General features: G+C 47.3%; 1 protein-coding gene across 2 annotated transcripts in view; it reads left to right on the forward strand.

Moving 5' to 3' along the window:
- Window positions 1-15112, forward strand: part of pdzd2 (PDZ domain containing 2) — a 44607-nt gene extending 29495 nt beyond the window's left edge. Inside the window, exons 11-26 of one of the 2 annotated variants that reach the window (XM_011479699.3) lie at window positions 1471-1585; window positions 2749-2822; window positions 2938-3184; window positions 3257-3374; window positions 3449-3581; window positions 3681-3762; window positions 3889-3992; window positions 6093-6240; window positions 6310-6728; window positions 6807-6948; window positions 7880-9671; window positions 9930-10041; window positions 10421-10522; window positions 11695-11908; window positions 12239-12361; window positions 14752-15112. In XM_011479699.3, the coding sequence (XP_011478001.1) occupies window positions 1471-1585; window positions 2749-2822; window positions 2938-3184; window positions 3257-3374; window positions 3449-3581; window positions 3681-3762; window positions 3889-3992; window positions 6093-6240; window positions 6310-6728; window positions 6807-6948; window positions 7880-9671; window positions 9930-10041; window positions 10421-10522; window positions 11695-11908; window positions 12239-12361; window positions 14752-15014 (4188 nt within the window). In that variant the 3' untranslated portion in view covers window positions 15015-15112. Of the gene's footprint in view, window positions 1-1470; window positions 1586-2748; window positions 2823-2937; window positions 3185-3256; window positions 3375-3448; window positions 3582-3680; window positions 3763-3888; window positions 3993-6092; window positions 6241-6309; window positions 6729-6806; window positions 6949-7879; window positions 9672-9929; window positions 10042-10420; window positions 10523-11694; window positions 11909-12238; window positions 12362-14751 lie in introns of those variants that run through there. The other variant, XR_002290919.2, reaches the window with a different exon arrangement.
- Window positions 15113-19277: the final 4165 nt, after the last annotated feature.

Here is a 19277-nt window from a genome sequence, read left to right on the forward strand (position 1 = left end):
AAAAAAACGTGTTGTTAGCAACCTCATCTAACATGGATATAACATAAACAGAGGAAATGTATACACTATATTCCCAAAAGTATTGGCTCATCTGCCTTGACTCACATATAAACTGAAGTGTCGTCCCATTCCAAACCCATAGACTTCAATATGATGGAGTTGTGCAGCTGTTACAGCTTCAACTCTTCTGGGAAGGCTGTCCACAAGGTTCAGGAGTGTTTTTAGGAATTTTGGACCATTCTTCCAAAAGTGCATCAATGATGTCTCACACTGATGTTGGTGGAGAAGGCCTGGGTCTCAGTCTGCGCTCTAATTCATCCCAAAGGTGTTCTATGGGGTTCAGGTCAGGACTCTGAGCAGGCCAGTCCAGTCCATCCACACCAGACTCTGTCATTCATGTCTTCATGGACTTTGACTTTGTGCTCTGGTGCTCAGTCACGTTGGAAGAGGAAGGGGCCGCTTGGGAGCATGGATTTTCCAAAATGTTTTGGTGCCCTGAAGCATTCAGAGTTCCTTTCACTGGAAATAAGGGGCCAAGTCCTGAAAAACAGACCCACACCATGATTCCTCCTCTACCAATTTTCACACTCTGCACAATGCCGTCCCAAATGTACTGTTCTCTTGCAACCTCCAAACATAGACTCATCCATCAGATTTCCTGATGGAAAAGTGTGATTCATCACTTCAGAGAAGGCGTCTCCACTGCTCTAGAGTCCAGTGGCGGTCCAGTGCTTTACACGGCTGCATCCGACGCTTTGCATTGCACTTGGTGATGTGTGTCTTGGATGCAGCTGCTCGGCCATGGAAAGCCATTCCATGAAGCTCTATGTTCTGTACTTGGACTAATCTGAAGGTCACATGACATTTGGAGCTCTGCAGCAATTGACTGTACAGAAAGTCGGCGACCTCTTAGAGCTGACAGTTGACTGGAATATTCAGGACTGGATTTGTTGCACAGGTGGCGTCCTGTGACTGTTCCACGCTGGAATTCACTGAGCTCCTGAAAACCCATTCTTTCCCATTCATTCCCATTCTTTCACAAATGTTTGTGGCGGAGAGCTGGATTTTATACACCTGTAGCCAGGTGAAGTGATTAGGACACCTGATTCTGATCGTTTGGATGTGTGACTGAATACTTTTGGGAACAGAGTGTATAAATATTTTCAGCTCACATTCTCAAAAAAACCAAACAAACAAACATTTTTTTCTTTTTGGATTTTAAATGAAAAGGTTTTCTTCTTTTTCTGTCTGAAAAAAGCTGAACATAATGAGCTTTCGTTCTAATTTTCTGTAAAACAAACTTTCTGTTTAAAATGGTTCTGACAGGAAAACAGTAAAAAGATCTGCAGACCGGAGAAGTTCTTAGCTAGTAGATAACAGACCTGGGGGGCTGGATGTATAGATGTGTGTGTGTGTGTGGGGGGGGGGGGTTTATGAAGTTTAAATCTATACTGACTGTGGCGTCTGCAGGGTCTCGGATTCAGCATTGTGGGGGGGCAGGACTCCGCTCGAGGACAAATGGGAATATTTGTAAAAACCATCTTCTCTAACGGTGCAGCAGCAGCGGACGGCCGGCTGCAGGAGGGTGAGTCCCCCCCCCCGTCCAAAAGAAGTCCAAAATGTTTACCACCTTGGTCGCAGATTGGTGGCAGAAGAGTAAAATTATTATTTTTAGAAAAAAATTCTAGTCACACTTATCAAGCTAAGATTATTTTGCAAATTTGGATCTGATGATACTAAATAAATAGTTTCCTGGGCTGATGAAATTAAGGCCGCCGTGTACAGTTTTTAATTCAGGAAACGATTTTTGTTATTCCTGTTTTCATGCTAATGCTGGACTTATTTTTCTATTCACTTTCAGAGTTTAAACAAGAAAGAAAAGTGTGACGATGTTCAAATCTGTCTGAGAAATGTGTAGAAATCGTGTAGTGGGGCGGAGTCTCCTCTGTCACCAGATAGGAAATCATGTCCTGGTAGCCAATCAGCTCAAAGCTCCGCCCCCACGTAAATAACAGGATCATTGCTGCAGCGAAAACGGAATTAAAACTGAGAACTGAAAACAAAGAGGGAGAAATGCGAGAAAAAGTTGAAAATACATAAACATTTTTTGTTTGATCTAAGGTTTAATTACTTTTTTAAATATTTCTATCAAGTGTAACTTTATTTCTAATCTACAATTTTATTTCCCTTCAAGTTAACTTTTGAAGTTTTCAAATGTTTCAGTTTTTCCTTCACTTTATCCTAATTTGATCCAATACTAATCTTTCTAGATAAGAATTGTGACAGAAAATAAAACACTATTTCCTAAATACCAGGGTCTTTTTACTTCCTTAACATTCAGTTTTTGCAGTTTTCATAGTCCTGAACTGCAGAAAATTGAGATCATACAAAGTCAATTTGTCCAATTTCTAGTTCAAATGACTTATTAGAAACACAAAGACCATTTATGGGAACATGTCAATAATATCAAAATACTTGTTTTAAAATAGAAATTAAGTTTGGTGAATATTTTTCTTGTAAGACGATAATAATACTTCCTAACAGAACAACTGGAAATCGTTTGTACCGAGTGTCTTTTCTAACAAGTCCTCTCATCTCAGTGAAATGATCCCAGCATGCTCAGCGTGTGTCTGAGTCAGACAGTCTTTCACCTTAGCCAGGTGTGGGGTTTCTGTGTCTCGGGGGGGGGGGGCTGGACGCCAAAGAGCCTGTAAACGGGGAGGACCAACAATGGTTTTGTCTTTGTAGGGGATGAGATCCTGGAGGTGAACGGAGAGTCTCTGCAGGGACTGACCCACCAGCAGGCCATCCACACCTTCAAGGTGGACCCCGTCCCTCAGTCAGACATTAAAGATGTCAAAACGCGTCAGTGTTGACCACATTTTCTAACAAGCCTGACTCCGTATTCGTCATTTTCATTTCTTCTTCCTCCGTCAGCAACTCAAAAAAGGGGTGGTGACCCTCACCATCAGGACTCGCTTGCGCAGTCCCAGCCTCACGCCATGTCCCACCCCCACCCTCCCGAGCCGCTCTGGCTCCCCCAACTCTAATGCCAACGCAGGCGTGCCCCCTCCCTCAAGCCCAGCAGATTGTGACGTCTTTAGGAGTCGTGGTCTGGGCCAGGTTCCTGGACCGGGTCTGGGTCCAAAGGACTGCATCATCATGGAGGTGACCCTGGATAAAGGTGAGCTGGCTCAGGGCGGCCTCCTCACCAGAGGAGAACACGCCATGCTGACTGAGGGATCTGCTGCTTCAGAGCCCGGCGTCGGCCTGGGGGTCGGGGTCTGCTGTCTGAGCCCGGAGAACGCCCCCTCTGGGATCTACATCCACAGTCTGGCTCTGGGATCAGTGGCTCGGATGGACGGCAGGCTCAGGTAAAGAACCGTATCAGCTGGATCCGTTCACAGGTGATCTTTGATCTGACCCCACCCCCACCCTGTCTGCGCAGCCGTGGTGACCAGATCCTGGAAGTGGACTCTGTCAGCCTCCGTCATGCTGCTCTCAGCGAGGCCTACGCCATCCTCAGCGAGTGCGGCCCGGGACCCGTCAGTCTCATCATCAGCAGACACCCTGACCCCAAGGTGAGAGCAGCGCCCCCCGCTGACGGGAAAGATGAAGCATTCTGTCGCAGGGCGGGTCTTTGCTCTAGTGCTCTACTCATGACTGCGTCAACATTTTAGATATCCGAACAAGAGATGGATCAGACCATCTCCAGATCCACATCCAAGGACAAACTGAATCGAGGCCGACTGTCCTCCCCAGGTCTGATGGTTTCTTTCCTTTTCTTTTTTTCGTAGAGGTCATTAATGCATTTAATTAATTACAATTACCGCCATGGAGTAGGAGTATTTGATCTTGCTTAAACGTTAACTGCCTTGCTATCTCAAGGTGCATCCCGGACAAGCCCCCACCCGACTGGAAGGGACCAGCAAGGAGAAACATCCCCGCTTCTCAGCTGGACCATGAAGAGGTTCCTGGAGCCTGCCAGCAGGGTGCGTACTTGTTCATCTGTAATGATGCTCTCATAGTCAAGATTTAGAAACAAAGATGGGATTTTTAGGCATTTTGTTTTTACTGTGCAATCGTGTGCAATTAAAAACATCTGAAGGATTTGAAATTAGCCTTAAGATAACACCATCTTTTAATTTGTTTTTTCATTTATGAAAGAATAAAATGCCAAAAAGACGTGTCTGTCTGAGGCACCTTGTTTCAGTGTGAAATACCAGAAGCTGTATCTCAGACTTCACAGACCCCGACCACTGTTCCTCCTGCATGAAGGGTCTCTCCTAAAACTCTTTTACCTATAACTTTGTTTCCGATGCTGGTTTGGAACCGGAGCGTCAATTAGCAACAGTTCTCTGGCTTTCCGCTGTCTAATGCTGTGCCCGTCCTAACCACTAACAACTGAAAAACTATGTAGTGCCCTGAATTTTAAAAGCAAATCAGACGCCATGCTCACTACTTTTCTTTTTTTTTAAATGGCGGATATAACGTCATGGATTTCACAGAGTTAAAACCTGATAATATGAGCGTTTTGCCTCTGTCTTCTGAAGATAAAATTGTTGACAATTTATGCCAAAAATACATTTAAATACAGTTTTTTGGCATAAATTGTTCAGACGCAGATGGGTGTCCCTGAGGGAAAAACGCAAACTTAGAGAAATGCTGCGTTCATGTGGTGTTGAATGAATGATATGAAAAATGACTGTCCAACTCAGAAAACATACCGTAATTTCCGGATTATAAGCTGCTACTTTTGTCACACGCCTTCAACCCTGCGGCATTTTCAATGATGCGGCTAATTCATGCATTTTTTTCTTTTTTGATTTCATTTTTTCTAACAACCGCTAGGGGCGCTCGAGCAGAAAGGGTAAGAGTGAGACAGGGGGAATACGGTAAATGTGTCGAGGAAGATGCAAGTTTAATGTAAATTCCTGCTTTGTGAATGAATAGCAGGAACAGACCCTCATCATGGGAAATGCAGGAAGAAATGCAGATGACAGCTTTCAGGTTAAAAGCAGTGTGAAAAAATCCACCATCACCAACGGGTTTGGAAAAGCCGGTCTGCTGCGTGACGGAGAGGACAGCGCAAGCTCAGGAGAGAATTTACCTCAGGGTGACTCTGACAGCGATAACGAAGGAGAAACTGAGAGAAAATGTTGAAGAATATCTGACGCTAGTCCAATCCAACACTGAGGAGGAAGACTTCCATGGTTTCAGTGCACATGAGGAAGATGAAGAAAGCTCTCATTGACCTTTACGTTCATGTTTTTTTAACCAGCCCTGTTACTACCATATTACTGCCGCGTCACATGCACTGTTTGGAATAGAGCTGTGACGGTGTGGGATTTTTGATCACCGCTGTGATGAAGCAGCACGAGTTGTGGTGTCACGGTTTAACCCCACACACACACACACACACACACACACACAAAATCCCGCAAATGAATACCGGTACAAGTAATAATTACAACGCAGTATTCTTTATTAACAAATAACAGTAATAACTAACTACTACCTATCTAACTAATGAACTAACTATAAGTGTTGTAGAATAACTATGTGTGTGTGTGTCGGCGAGCTGTGTATGTAGGAGGAAGGGGCCGGAGCAGAGCAACAGTGAGTGAGAGCCTCCCTTTGCGCTGCACCCGCTCTCCCCTCCCTCCGCTGCACCCGCTCCCTCCTCTTTCTTACACACGCAGCGCAAGGTTTCAGCACATCCTCATTCTACAACACATGTTTCAATGTGGGCACATGCGGCTTATAGACAAGTGTGGCTTTTATATGTACTAAATGTTTTATCCTTTTATCAATGGTGACACACCAGAATTTCAGGGACAATAAACCATTTGTAAGGATTATCACTACAATATATTTCAGTTTGGTGGGTCAGATTCAAAAGTTCAATTGGCTGCCTATGCCACCCGGGCCATAGATTGCCTACTCGGGTTTAAAGCACTGATTCAAACCAGGTAAAACTTGAGCCAGAACCACTGGATTGGTTCGGCAGGGTTTGGTTCTTCTTGCTGGCAGTAGTGGACTTGTCCAGAGTTCATCCGTCTGAACTGGCCCCTCACTCGTGTCGTTTGTAGGGATCGCTCAGTTCGGAGGTGGAGCTGTCCCAGTTTCTGTCCCAGGACTCCTCCTTCCACTCTGAGTTCATCCTGAGGAGCTCCAACAGTGAGGAGGTGTTGCACCGGCGGAGCGCCTCCCCCTGTGCCGATGGGGACTCCCCTCATGGTAACATTAGGACGTTGATGCAGGAAAGTGTCCGTGACCTGCTGGTGACCTCTGCGTGTCTGCCTGCAGCAATCAGCCGCTCCCTGTCAGCAGCAGAGGACCCCCCTCCCTGCCCCAACCATCACAGAGAGCCCCTGATCCGAACTCTGCCCTCCTCCAGCCCCGCCTCGGCGAGAAGCCCACTCCTGCGCCAGCTCCGGGTTCTGTGCTTGGACGAAGAGCTAAGTGAGGATGAGGAGAAGGCAGCGGGTGCTGCCTCCCCAGGGCCGTTCATGCCTGCATGTGATCAGCCGGCTGTAGGCCCCTTCCAGGTGCTCCTCAGGTCCGTACCGGGAGCTGCAGACGGGAGAGCCGAGGAGGAGCAGCCGTCGGAACGTGTGACTCTGAGGAGAAGTGAGGAAGAGTCCTTCGGCTTAGACCTGGAGATCACATCGTCCCCCCTGATCGTCACGGTGGCAGGAATAAAGCCTGGCAGTGCAGCAGCATGGGTGCGCTTTAAGACCTTTGCCCCGCGTTGTGTGGGGGGGCACATCCACATGCTGAGCCCCGCCTTTGTGTTTTTCCAGGAGTCTGCAGGGAGGCTCCGTGCCGGAGATCAGGTGCTGAGGGTGGGGGACACCTGGGTCCACTCCTGCAGCTACCAGGAGGTCTGTGAGCTCATGCACACCCTTCCTCTGACTCTGGAGCTGGAGGTCAGGCGAGCCGCAGGTGAGACCCGCGCCCCCCCATGATAGAAGATGTTTCAGTCAGAATGTCTCTGAGGTTTCTGTTCTGACCCAAGGTTCTGGTTCTGGAGAAACTTTGACTCTGAACGGTTTTGCTTCAGCAAACTTTGTGTAGTTGTGATGTCAGCTGTGTTTGATTTCATGCTTCATCGTGAGACATAAACCACCAGCTGTTTAACCCCCCCCCGTCTGCTCCCTTCATGCTGGGCTCAGATGCAGGCTCAGCCCGCCCCCGCCCGCCCCCCCACAGTAACCTGCAGGCGGCTGGCTTCCTCTCCATGGTGATTATTCGTCAGTCTCTCCTGGTAGTCGTAGCGTTCTCCCTGTCGCTCAGACTGAACACCTTCAGATTCCCCAACATGTCTGAATGTCTCCGACGACCCTGACGTCCTCAGATGACCCCTGACACAAACGAGGGGCCCGCTGGGATTGGTTGACCTCTCTCAGTGGTTTTAGTTCCCCAGAAAGGCATAGTCATGTTTAGATTGTAGAATTTCTCCTGCGTGTTTTGTTTAGGTACCTTCAGTTAAAGACCCATTCCGCTAAAAAAAAGGTGTTTTGAACAGTTTTATATTCTTTATTCAAGAAGAGAGTGTAAACAGAGATCTCTCAGTTATGGGTGACAGGAAAGAAGGGGCGGGGTTGCTCCGCCCCAACAGTTCCCGCCCACAACTCAGAGGTGAATTTCTGAAGAACTCCTGCCGCTCTGCAGAAACTATGTCCTAAAAAACGACACAGGCTTTTAGATTTGAGCTAAAAACGACATCATCATGGTCATTAAAGACCCCTGGGAATGCTTTGGAGTGGGACTTTAAAGCCCAGGCTGAGCAGCAGTATGATCTTAGGGGTAGCTTTAGTGCCGTCCTTCACTCGCCTTCATCAACCTCCTTGGCCTCTTCTCTTTTCTCCCACAGCTGTAGAGGAACAGTCCGCTCCAAAGATGGACCCTCAAGACCGGTCATCCCCGAGGACAGTCTCGGGCAGCAGGGGTGGACCAAACCTGGAGGGGGCTGTCCTGAAGTCAATCCCTGAAGGACGAAGTTCAGATTTGGAGGATCTCCATGACAACCAACCATCAAACTTTGACTGTGAAACCGTCCACCCGCAAACAGATGACGATGTTGGTTTGAATGTGGAGTCACCTTTACCGGCGTGCCCCCCTGACCCTGCGTCCTGCCGTCTGGACCCGTCAACTGTGGCTCTCTCTGAGGCTGCAGGCCAGATCCAGAGTCAGTCCACGAGTTCTGGTGCTGGACTACCTGATGAGGACTTGAGCACTGACCTCAGCCGGGCGATGGGAGAAACGAGCGTCTTTCAGAATTCTGCCTCTAGTCGGGAGGATGAGGAGTTCGGTTCCTGTGCTCTTCATCCGTCTGTGAGGGGAGGGCCGTCTTCACTTCCCCACACCCCCCAGGTTTCTTCTGCTGCTTCTCAGATGAGCACAGACAATTCTGTAACGAACTTCTGTCAGCAGCCCCCCGCAGCCCCACCCCGCCCAGCCTCCAGCATGACGGTCCCAGACCAGGAGAGTCCCAGGAACGGAACCAGAACTGAGGAGAGTCCAGAGCCCATCCATGGAAACATCTGCCGCCCCCCGACGGACAGCGTCAGTCAGGGGGTTTCTGCAGACGTGCACGCTGTTGTGCACAATGACTGTCACGCTGATGCCCATAATGACGTGCACAATGGGGGCCATGCTGACATGCATGCAGGATTCAGAAATGACGCTGGAGCCTTTTCACACTCCACGGCTCGGATGAAGCGTTGGTTTCAGCCGGTGACGCTGGAGTCCAGTTTCCTGAACTCCTGTCAGGATTCCAACATGAACGAGAACATGAACGGCTCTGAACAAGGGCCTCCGGGGCCCTCCCCACGGGCCTCACATTTTGAGAAGGAAAATGCCTCTCGGTCTGCAACACCTCCTCCATCGGCCTCCCAGAAATCGGAACCTGGACATTTGTCAGGAACCAGAACCGGAGCGGCTCCGCCTGAAGACACCAGAGTGTCCGAGCTGATCTCCCCCGGCTCCTCTGCAGCAGAAGGTAAGGCGGGGGGCGTTTCTTCTGCAGCCGAGCAAACGGGAGCAAAGAGCGGCTCCGTGATAAGTGCTGCTGTAGGGACAGGGGGGGGCTTGAAGTCCACGAGGAGCTGGGAGTGTCACGGCCCCCCCACAAATGTCCTCTCAGACTGCCGCCCCTTCTCGGTCCGCCACCGAATCAAGTCGTTTGAAAGCCTGGCTAGTCTGGACAGACCTGTGAGCAGAAGCTTCGCCCTGACGTTCCCCTCGCTTCACCACAAGGAATCTGCCTGCGGGGGTCCCAACAGCACCAGATCTCAAGAGGGGGGTGTGCTCGCTCCCCAGACCTGCTCCCCCCTCCCTAACCACGCTCACATTGCTAATAACGGCTCTCCGGATGGACCCACAGCGCACACCCAAGCATTTCTGCGGCGCAGACACGGCAGACCCCCCCCTGGCAGGCTGCGGCAGCTCCAAGCCCTGAGCATGCCTGAGCTGGACCAGCTGTGCACAGTGACCTCCAGGGGGGGTGACGCTGCTGTGATTCCCGCCAAAGCCGGAGGGACTGAGCGCCCCCCTCCATCTGTGAGTCTGACCAAGGTGATCCGGATCATCCATGCAGACCCTGGATCCCCCGTGCACGCCCCCCCAGAGACCACAAACAGCAAAGACCCTGGATGGTCCATCAGGTGGGGGCCACTGCATCCTAATCTGCAGCTTTTCAACTGTAATCAGATTAGGCTTAGATGTAAAATTAGAGAAGTTCTCTGTCATCGGGGTTCAGTCAGAACCAGAGAATGCATGAGAAGCATAACCCCCGACGGCCACTAGGAGGCGCTGTGCTGAACTCCCCCTCAATCGGAGGTTTATCCAGTGAAGCTTCAGAGCGAGGATCAAAAAGATCACGTTTCTTGACTCACCTGTGCAGGTCTGTCTGTCACCTGCAGGCTGGACGAGCTGGCAGCCTCCTCTGTGAAGCAGCAGAAGCTGCGGGCGCTGCTGTCCTCGCCCTCCAGCGGATCCTCGGTGGCGAGCCCGCTGCACCAGAGCCTAGCCCAGGTAAAGGTCTGAGGTTCTGCCCGGTTCATGATCATCTGAAGTGACATTTAAAACACAGAAATCGGGTCAAAATGGATTTTTCATCTTTGTTAGTGGCGCCACCATCGGGTGACATTTGGCAGTGATGATGGAATCAGAGACGTGTCTTTCCATTTTATTTTGTCTTTTTCTTCAAATTATTATTCAGAGTTTTTTCTGTAATAAACTTCATCTGAATTGTTCAGAAGTACAACAATCGTTTTTAAATGTGCTGAAACATTTACAGGATTATTTTTGGCTGCAAGCAGAGAATTGGATGTTACAAAGCATTTCCATGGACACATGGTCTCCGTCACGCTGCCTTGACTTTTCTTCCCACTGTGGTCGCTAAACTCTGCAGGCTGACCGCGGCTCGCTGCTTGTCGTCCTCAACAAAGGCGAAGGCTCCGGACTCGGGTTCAGTATTGCCGGTGGCGCCGACCTGGAGCAAAAGAAAGTCATTGTGAGTAAAAACTGTGGTTGATGTTCCAGAACATTCAAACCGAAAGCTGAGAAATGCACCTTAACATTTCTGGCTTTAAAAAGAGACAAGAAAAAGCTGAAAATGTGGAGATGATGCTTCTACAGAATGTAAAGGCCGTGTCACACAGGCTTTATGTACAATCTGTGCATTGTCCACGTGTGTAATTTCGGTCTTTCATCATACGTCTGTGATATACATAATTCTCAAGTGTTTCTTGCGATCATTGGTCGATGTGTGCAGATGTCCGTCGAGGGTTTCAGCCGATCACGTGACTTTAGTTTTGAGCTGTTCAAAATTTGTGGTCGGATGACAATTACGCCGATTATCCCTGTTTTACGTAGTTTATGCACAATTATTATGTAAATCTCACACAATTGTGCTTGATTTTGCGAGATGCTAATTTGTGTCTTTGCATGACCGATCCACGGAAATGTAACGGACTTTTCAGTCATGTACCATTGATGGGTAACCTTTACATCATGCATACGGTGGTGCACATATCACGGTTAAAATGCGTAATTGACATTCAAAACACTAACAAATTGCATAGAAACAGAGCAATAATCACACACGGTTCTTGCACGATTGGCATTTTGTGTGACAGGTATATAAATCGTCCGAACTTTCACCCCTCCAGCAGTCTATACCGAGTGGGGGTCTCTCATGGGGTCTCCAACGCCGCAAGGGAGGTGGCCGAGTACAGCGGGCGCCGATGCGACTGTGGACGCTTGCTTGGCCCTTCTCACTGATCTCCCCGGCTGATGCTCCTGCTGGAGGTCCCCGATCTCAGCGGCCGACTTAGAACTGGTGCGGACCAGGAGAATCTGACTGTTGACTTAAAACACAGCATGGCGAGGGCCCACGGCGGGGGCTGACCATGGTGCTGGCGAGATGTGATTTCTGTTCAATGCTCTGAATGTCAAAGTAAAGAAATTCAACAAAGCGCGGATTTATGTGTTCTCTGCATGTTTTATTCAAACTTCTTCCGTGGTTTTGACGCGGTTCATTTATGATAGATCTGTGAACGGTTCATGTAAAGACCTCAACTTTTCTCATTTTATTCCCCGTATGTTCACGTGTTCAATTTTCCTCTGGGCAAAAATGTAGGTAGCGGCAGTGTGACGCGGCCTTTAGATGTGCTGTGTGTCCAGGTTCACAGGGTCTTCTCCAAGGGGGCAGCCAGCCTGGAGGGCTCGATCCAAAGAGGCGACAGCGTATTGTCCATCAATGGAACAAGTCTGGAGGGGAAAACCCATCGGGAGGCGGTGTCGTGCCTTCATCAAGCCAAACCGTCCAGCCAAGCTGTGGTCGTTATTTGGAGGAACAACGTGGAGCCGGCTCGCCACACCGTGATCTGGCCGGACCGTAAGTGTGCTGCTGCTTAAGTCTAACCCGGGTTGTGCATAAAAATTTAGAAAATTACAACCAGTCTCATTTGGGAGATCTTCTTCCAATTGACAGTAGAATGAGACTATAATATCAGTAGAGTTACACTAGAATGACAGAATGACAATCACAGATGGGCAAATGAAGGCCTGTCGGTGTACACCTACACCAAAAAGTTATGACTTAATCATAACCACAGCTTTTTGCCATTTTTCCACTTAGATGATATCTTATTTTGTGTTTTTTATTCCTGCGTCTCGTTAGTCCTGTTCAGTCCAGCGAGCTGACATTAAGCCTTTTGTCTCACAGGAGCCGACGGTGCGTTTACCGTGGAGCTTCAGAAGAGCAGTGCCGGCCTGGGCTTCAGTCTGGAGGGGGGCAAGTCTTCCTGCCAGGGGGACAGGCCCCTCACCATCAAACGCATCTTTCCAGGTGACCGCCGGTCTGTTGAGTTCAGGCTGAACTTTAAACACTCTCAAACATTTACACATCAGAACCTCACACATACCGTCTTTTTCAGACTATAAGTCCAAATGCATAAATAAGAAAAATCACACTGTACTTTTGGGAGAAATTTCAGGGGGAAAAAAGATATTAATGAAATAAATAGCATTAATAGACTGAGTATATGCAGTAAACCATTGACGCTTGGAAACAGGAATCTAGTGTATAAGTGCAACATATGAACAGTTATTCAGATAAAACTAGATTAACTCTTTACCCACTGGGCATGGACACATCTATTAGATATCTAAACCATGACTAATTCAAAGCTTACAGCTGTAGATATGCATTATGCATCTGATAGACATTTATTCATAGAGGTCTATTGCATATTGGGGTTTAGATCTCTAGCAAACAACTTTCCTACAGTTAATTGCGTTGTTGTGCCATCAAGCCTTGCGCGTTGTAAACAAGCCATTTGGGTAGTTTCTGCCCACCGGACACTGGATGTCTATGAGTTTTCTAACAGGCATTTATTGTAGATGTCTACTGGACGTCTTAGGCAACTCTATTTTGTTACTCTATTAGATTAGAGTAACAAAATAGAGTTACAAAATATATGAAATCCCTAAATTTGACAGATTTAGGGATTTCAAGTGATATACCCACCAGGCACAGGATCTCTATTAGAGACCTGATATACATCTACTGTAGATGTCTACAGAACATCTCTATTTTGTTACTCTAGTTGTGTACCAATAGTGTTTAGTGTTCTACATGAAATCTGCATATAGAGGTCTCCTAAACATCTATCTGTAGACATCTAATCATTTGATATCTTTAGACTAGACGTCTATTAGATAACTAATAGACATCTATTGTAGAGGTCTACTGGACATCTTAGACAACTCTATTTTGTTACTCTATTAGATGTCTACCGAAAGTTTTCTGAAACTAACTGCCATCCCAAGATTAGAGGTCTTCAGATAGATGTGTAGGAGACCTCTATATGCAGAACGCCATTGGTAGACAACTAATATAGTAACAAAATAGGGATGTCAGAGAAGTCCTGTAGACATCTACAGTAGATGTATACCAGGCATCTAATTGAGATCCTGTGCCTCGTCGGTATATCACTTCTTCCTCTTTCGGCTTCTCCCATCAGGGGTCGCCACAGCGAACAAGTCGCATGGTAAATTTGGCAATGTTTTACGCCGGATGCCCTTCCTGACGCAACCTTCTCAAGCCGGGCTTGGAACTGGCACAGGGGTAGAGAAAGGAACAGGGAGCAGCCCGGAGTCAAACCCTGGTTTCACGGACGGAAGGCGCCGCAAACCAGCACGAGCTAAACCGGCTCCCTTGGTCGGTATATCACTTGAAATCCCTTAATCTCTGTGTTGCCCTCTAGTGGTTGTGGCAATTTATTTTTAAAAATCACATATAAGTCGCACCTGAGTATAAGTTGCACCCCCAGCCAAACTATGTATGACTTATACACCAAGCAATACGTTACACAATAACATTCACACTCAAACAGTGACACAGTTACACAAATGTTTACAGAGATGTTAACACGTGCACACTCAGGTCACCTTTGTTAGGCGTGTCATGTGTCATGTGGAGTTGTTGGATCCACAGCTCCTCTGGAAAATCACCGACCACCATTTCCCAACATGGCTTCATCTGTAGGCCCTCCTACGTGTGAGGAGCTCACCGCTCCACGGCCTGAATAAGACGCCGACATCTACTTTGGGCGCTAGTGCCGTGGCAGAAATGTGAATGTATCTGCTGTCAATCAAAGTGACTTATCGTGTGTGTTGGTTTGGGTTTATTTGCATAATCAGGATTTAACGGAAACAGTGTCATTGCAAAATTGTGTTTTTTGACATTTCTAGAATGTCGATAACGTTTTGGGCATACGTGTCATGGAAACACAGCTAGTGACACATTCATTCCCTCACTTCCCATACAATTCCACTCGCACACATCTACACACACAAGCATTCACATGGTCTAAATCTTGAATGCTTAAACGAGGAAACGCTGTCAAACATTCTCACAACATTCTCCCACCTTGGCTTTCCTTTCCATATGGTTTTTGGGATTATTTTGACCTCGTAAACAAGGCTGACCTCAGCGTCTCTGTCATCACACACAGACGGCATTACAAACCCAAAGCTACAGAACGCTGACGCTTCAACATGCTAAACATGACTGGTTGTTTCAGCTGTTTGGTGTGGAAAACTCTCCCACACGGCCGTGTTAGTAGGAGGAGCTTCGTCCATTCAGCTGTTGACCGGGACGTTACAACACGTGTGTGATTTACTCCCCAACAAAATTCCTTTGTGACTCTGAACCGTTGCATTCCTCCACCTCAGGGGGCGCTGCAGAGCAGTCTGGGCTCATTTCCGTGGGGGATGAGGTTCTGTCCATCAACGGCTGCTCTCTGGAGGGGCTCATGCACCACGACGCCTGGAAGATCATCAAAAACGCAGACGAAGGTCTCAGCCAGCTTCTCCTCCGCAGACCCATGAAAGACGCCCCTGCTCAGAGGATCCTCTGTAAAGCCCCCCCCACAACACGACATGAGCCAGCAGCAGAGGGGGGGGCTCTGCACCTTCTGATAAAGGACTTATGTTGAACTGTGCTGTGTGGATCCTGCCTGACAGGTCTGTGTGACAAGCATGTACACACAAAGGACTTTTTTTTTTAAATAAACGACTTCTGAGAAAACATGCAGCAGCTGACTGAAGTAATCCAGACTGTCACTGAAGAATCAGAATCACTTTATTTGCCAAGCGAGCGCATGTACAGGGAATTTGTCTTCGGTTACTTGTGCTTTCGTGCAAACTAGCAAGGTGAAAGGATAAATAATAAAAAGATAAATGATAAAAAGAAGGTAGATGTAAGGTAGCTGTATGAATAAATAAACATAACTAAATAAAGGAATGGATTAAATTAAAAAAGTCCAAAAAATGCAGCAGCAGTAGTTCCAGTTTGTGGTTGTACAGTGTCCCTGAGCAGTCCGGAGTCAGGAGTTCATCAGAGTGACAGCTCGGGGGAAGAAGCTGTCTTTGTGGTGAGTGGTTTTGGTTCGCAGTGTCCTAAAGCGCCGTCCTGATGGGAGGAGGCTGAAAAGGCAGTGTCCAGGATGAGAGGGGTCTTTTACGATCCAGAGCCCGCTTCCAGGCTCTGGATCGGTACAGGTCCTGAATGGAGGGAAGGCTGGAACCAATAATCCTCTCAGCGGATCTGATGATTCTCTGTAGTCTGTTCCTGTCGTGTCTGGAAGCTGAACCAAACCAGACCGTGATGGATGCGGTCACGACAGACTGGATTATTGCCGTGTAGAAGATGGTCAGCAGCTCCTGAGGCAGGTTGAACTTCTTGTCGCAGGAAGTACAACCTCTGCTCAAGTAATCCAGGCTTTAGCTACAATAATCAAGTTTTCAGATTAATATAAACTTTGAAACAATCCAGACTTTCACTGATATAATTCAGGCTTCAATTGCATTAGTCCAGATTTAAGAGTAATCTAGACTTTGAAATGATCAGAATCAGAATCTTTTATTGTCATCATGCAGTGCACAATGACATTTTCCCAGCAGCTCTTTTCTAATTAATATTAAACATAAATAATACAGAAGACTGTACAGTAAGAAAAAGATGAACATTGTACACATGGAATGAGTATTGCATACATGATTAAAAGTGCAACCAGAGCATAGTCAACTGTCAACTGTGTGGTGACAGGGGATCAGATGCCTATGTTAAGACTGTGTGTGGCGGGGGGGGGGGGGGGGGGGATCTCACAGCTCTAGGGAAGAAGCTGTTTCTCAGTTTACTCGGTTGGGTTCTGATGCTCCTGTATCTCTTTCCAGAGGGAAGCGGTACAAACAGTTGATGTCCCGGGTGGGCGGGGTCTGCAGCTATACGACCAGCCGTCCGTCGGACCCGTGTAAATCCAGATTTACACTAAAATAATCCAGACTTTTACTTTAAAAAATCTGAACTTTCACTGATATTTATAATCTAGGTTTTAGAAAACTCTTGACTGAATCAATCCAGACCTTGATTGGAGTAATTCTGAGCTTTACTAAAATAATCCAGACTTCAGATCTAGATTTTAGAATAATATAGACTGAATCAATCCAGACCTTCATTGATATAATCCAGGTTTTAGCTGCAATGGTCCAGATTTAAGAATAATATAGACTGAAACGATCCAGACCTTTATTGGAATAATCCAGACCTTTACTAAAATAATCCAGACTTTCACTGAGATTATCCAGATTTTGGGAGTAAATTGTGTAGACTTTCGCTAAAAGGATCCAGACGATACAATAATTCTGACTGTGTAGTGATTCAGAGCTTGACTGAAGTGATCTAGACAAAACGATTCGGCTTTGGTCGTTCTTATTTTTGCACAATCCCTTTTAAAGGGTTCATTCTTCCCCTTTTGCTTTTGATCCGTTTTTATGAATCATTCAGGGCGCTGAAGTGTTTTGCTGGTTTACCTAAGGAAAGGCTGAACATCTGATTGGTTGCACTGATGAAAGCCTCTGAGCTTGGGGGGGTTTGCGTCTTGCTCAGGGGCACATCAGCAGGTGTGGAGTTAAAACAGAACTCTGCAGCCATGAATGACAGATTGCCTCACACAGAAGCTCATTAGATCCACCTTCAAAACATCACTGAGATGGCGTTGTTGACGCCGGAACTGAGAGTGACCAGCAGGAGGCAGCAAAGCCAAAGGTTTCTGCTCTGAGCGCTTCTATTAGGGGTCCTTAATCCTGACTAAACCATAGAGAAGAAACAAAATGATGTTTTCTGCAGTCATTTGCTCTGATACGTGCCTTGGAATGGGGGGGGGGGGGGTCTGGGCACCCTCTCATCAAACTGTAAGCTGATTAAAAAGAAAGGGTCTGAGAATCAGCAGGGCCCAGACCCCCCCCCCACTGTGGGGGCTGCAGTCTGGCAGAGCTCATGCGTGTCCGATGAAGATAGCACAAAACCACGGTTCACTTTGAGTCTAAGGCTCTGCTGGAACGATGGAGCGATTACAGGAACAGGGGCTCCAGTGTGAGCAGGAGCCACAGAACAGATTTCCTTTACAGGAGAATCATCAGAGACGTGAAAATCCTCCATTTCTGAGCGAGGACGCTTGTTTGTGTTTTATTTCTGGATGTGGACAGGAGTCTGGATGTCTGTTTGACCTCACCTCTCTGCAGGATGAGTGACGAGGAACAGCTGTGGATCATCTCCATCACAGCAGGTCTCCGAACTCCTCGGTCAGCATGAGGGCTTGGCCTGACCATCAACAGGTGGGGAGAATGTTTTTGTGCAGCATCTGCTGGAAAAAGCTGTTCTGCTGCACAGAGGAGAGCAGCTGAGGTTTGGCCCTGAGGAACAGCAGAGGACCTCCATGCAGGTTCTGTCCTGCAGAAGCTGAGGCTGCAGCTGCTGATGTCCTGTTGTCAAAGCTCCTGTCTCCTGCTGGAGAGGCGCCGTCTGCTGTCAGCGCCGCTGCCGTAGGTTCAAATGCTTTGGCCTTTCTGGAAACAGGAAGCTGATGGGCTTGGACAGACTGGGATCGCTGTGCACAGAAAAGAAGCGGTTGCAGAAGTAAAGCCTTTGTGGCATAATAACGAAATGAAATGCCTTGAAATATAGAGGTTTAGGTTAAAACGTTTCCAACTGAGGGTTAAACCATGAATGAGGTGATTTTTTTCTAACATCTATATTTCTGTAATATTACTTCTCTTTGTTTTACATTCACAGAAATGACCTCTTGTTTTTTAACAGTATTGTGCAGAGAAAGCACAGTGGAATGACCCGCTCTACTGAAAATTGTGTTTTAAATGTGTTTTTGTTGCCTATTTCTGATGAAAGAGGATAGAATTACACCTAAAATTGCATCTCTGCGTATTTCTTTATTGAAATAATTTTGAATGCAGAGCTTATTTGTCACATAGAAAATACGCTGGGCGGGGCCACAAGCTTCCTGCTCCATTCTGATGCATCAACCGACCGACAAATTGGTTTTGCTCGTCTGTACGGCTGAACAGCTCCATTATTGCTCGCCATTTCTGTAATGTTGGCTCTGTGAGGGGCTGTAAGCTGGTGGGAGAGCATGAACACAGAAAGCTGAGTGAGATCTGTGGTTTGTCAAAAGAAAAAGATGCCAACAGCTCGCAGATATTGAAAACATGAATGGTATTTCTGATGGGTTGACTCTATAGTCAGAGTTGGAGTGTTTGGATGACACACGTGTCCATGGTGTTTGGCTGTTTGTGTGTGTTCCAATAAATGGACGTTGATGCTGATAAGGAGACGTTGCCTCTCTGCTCACCTCTGCTTTTCCTGCTTTTCTGAGACTGGGGTCGTGCTGTGTGTGGGTCACGGTTAGGCTGGGTGTTAGTTTTAAACAATGTTAATAACAAGTAAATAGTTTTTAATTAAATATAAGCAAATATTTTATGATTTCTCTGCAACCCTTTATGTCTTCTACGTTTATGTTATGAGCTCCATTTTGCTCTCATTTATAATTTCTGGAGGTTTTAACTTGCGACGCTCTATCAATCATGTTCATGGTTCCAGGGGCCCCCGCTATGCCCCCGCTAGGTTCCTGTCAGAGCAGCCTGTGCAGGTAAAGGTCTGTGCGTCTTCACGCACGTTTGACATATTTGACATGAACTTGTGAACAATTTCTGTCTGGGGAGCCTCCAGAAAAAAAAAAACCCAAAGTCCAACTCACCATCTATCACCTCTCATCGTGCAACAGCGCACGTGCATGCGCGCCAAGCGCACGTTTGGAAGTTACCCAGGAAAGTTGGGTAAGCGGCTCGCGCCTGAGCCACGCGCCGCGCTGAAGTAACTCATTGTGCGCTCGCGGCGGTGTAGCTTT

The sequence above is a fragment of the Oryzias latipes genome, chromosome 9 (assembly GCF_002234675.1).
Source record: "Oryzias latipes chromosome 9, ASM223467v1".
Classification (NCBI taxonomy): Eukaryota; Metazoa; Chordata; class Actinopteri; order Beloniformes; family Adrianichthyidae; genus Oryzias; species Oryzias latipes.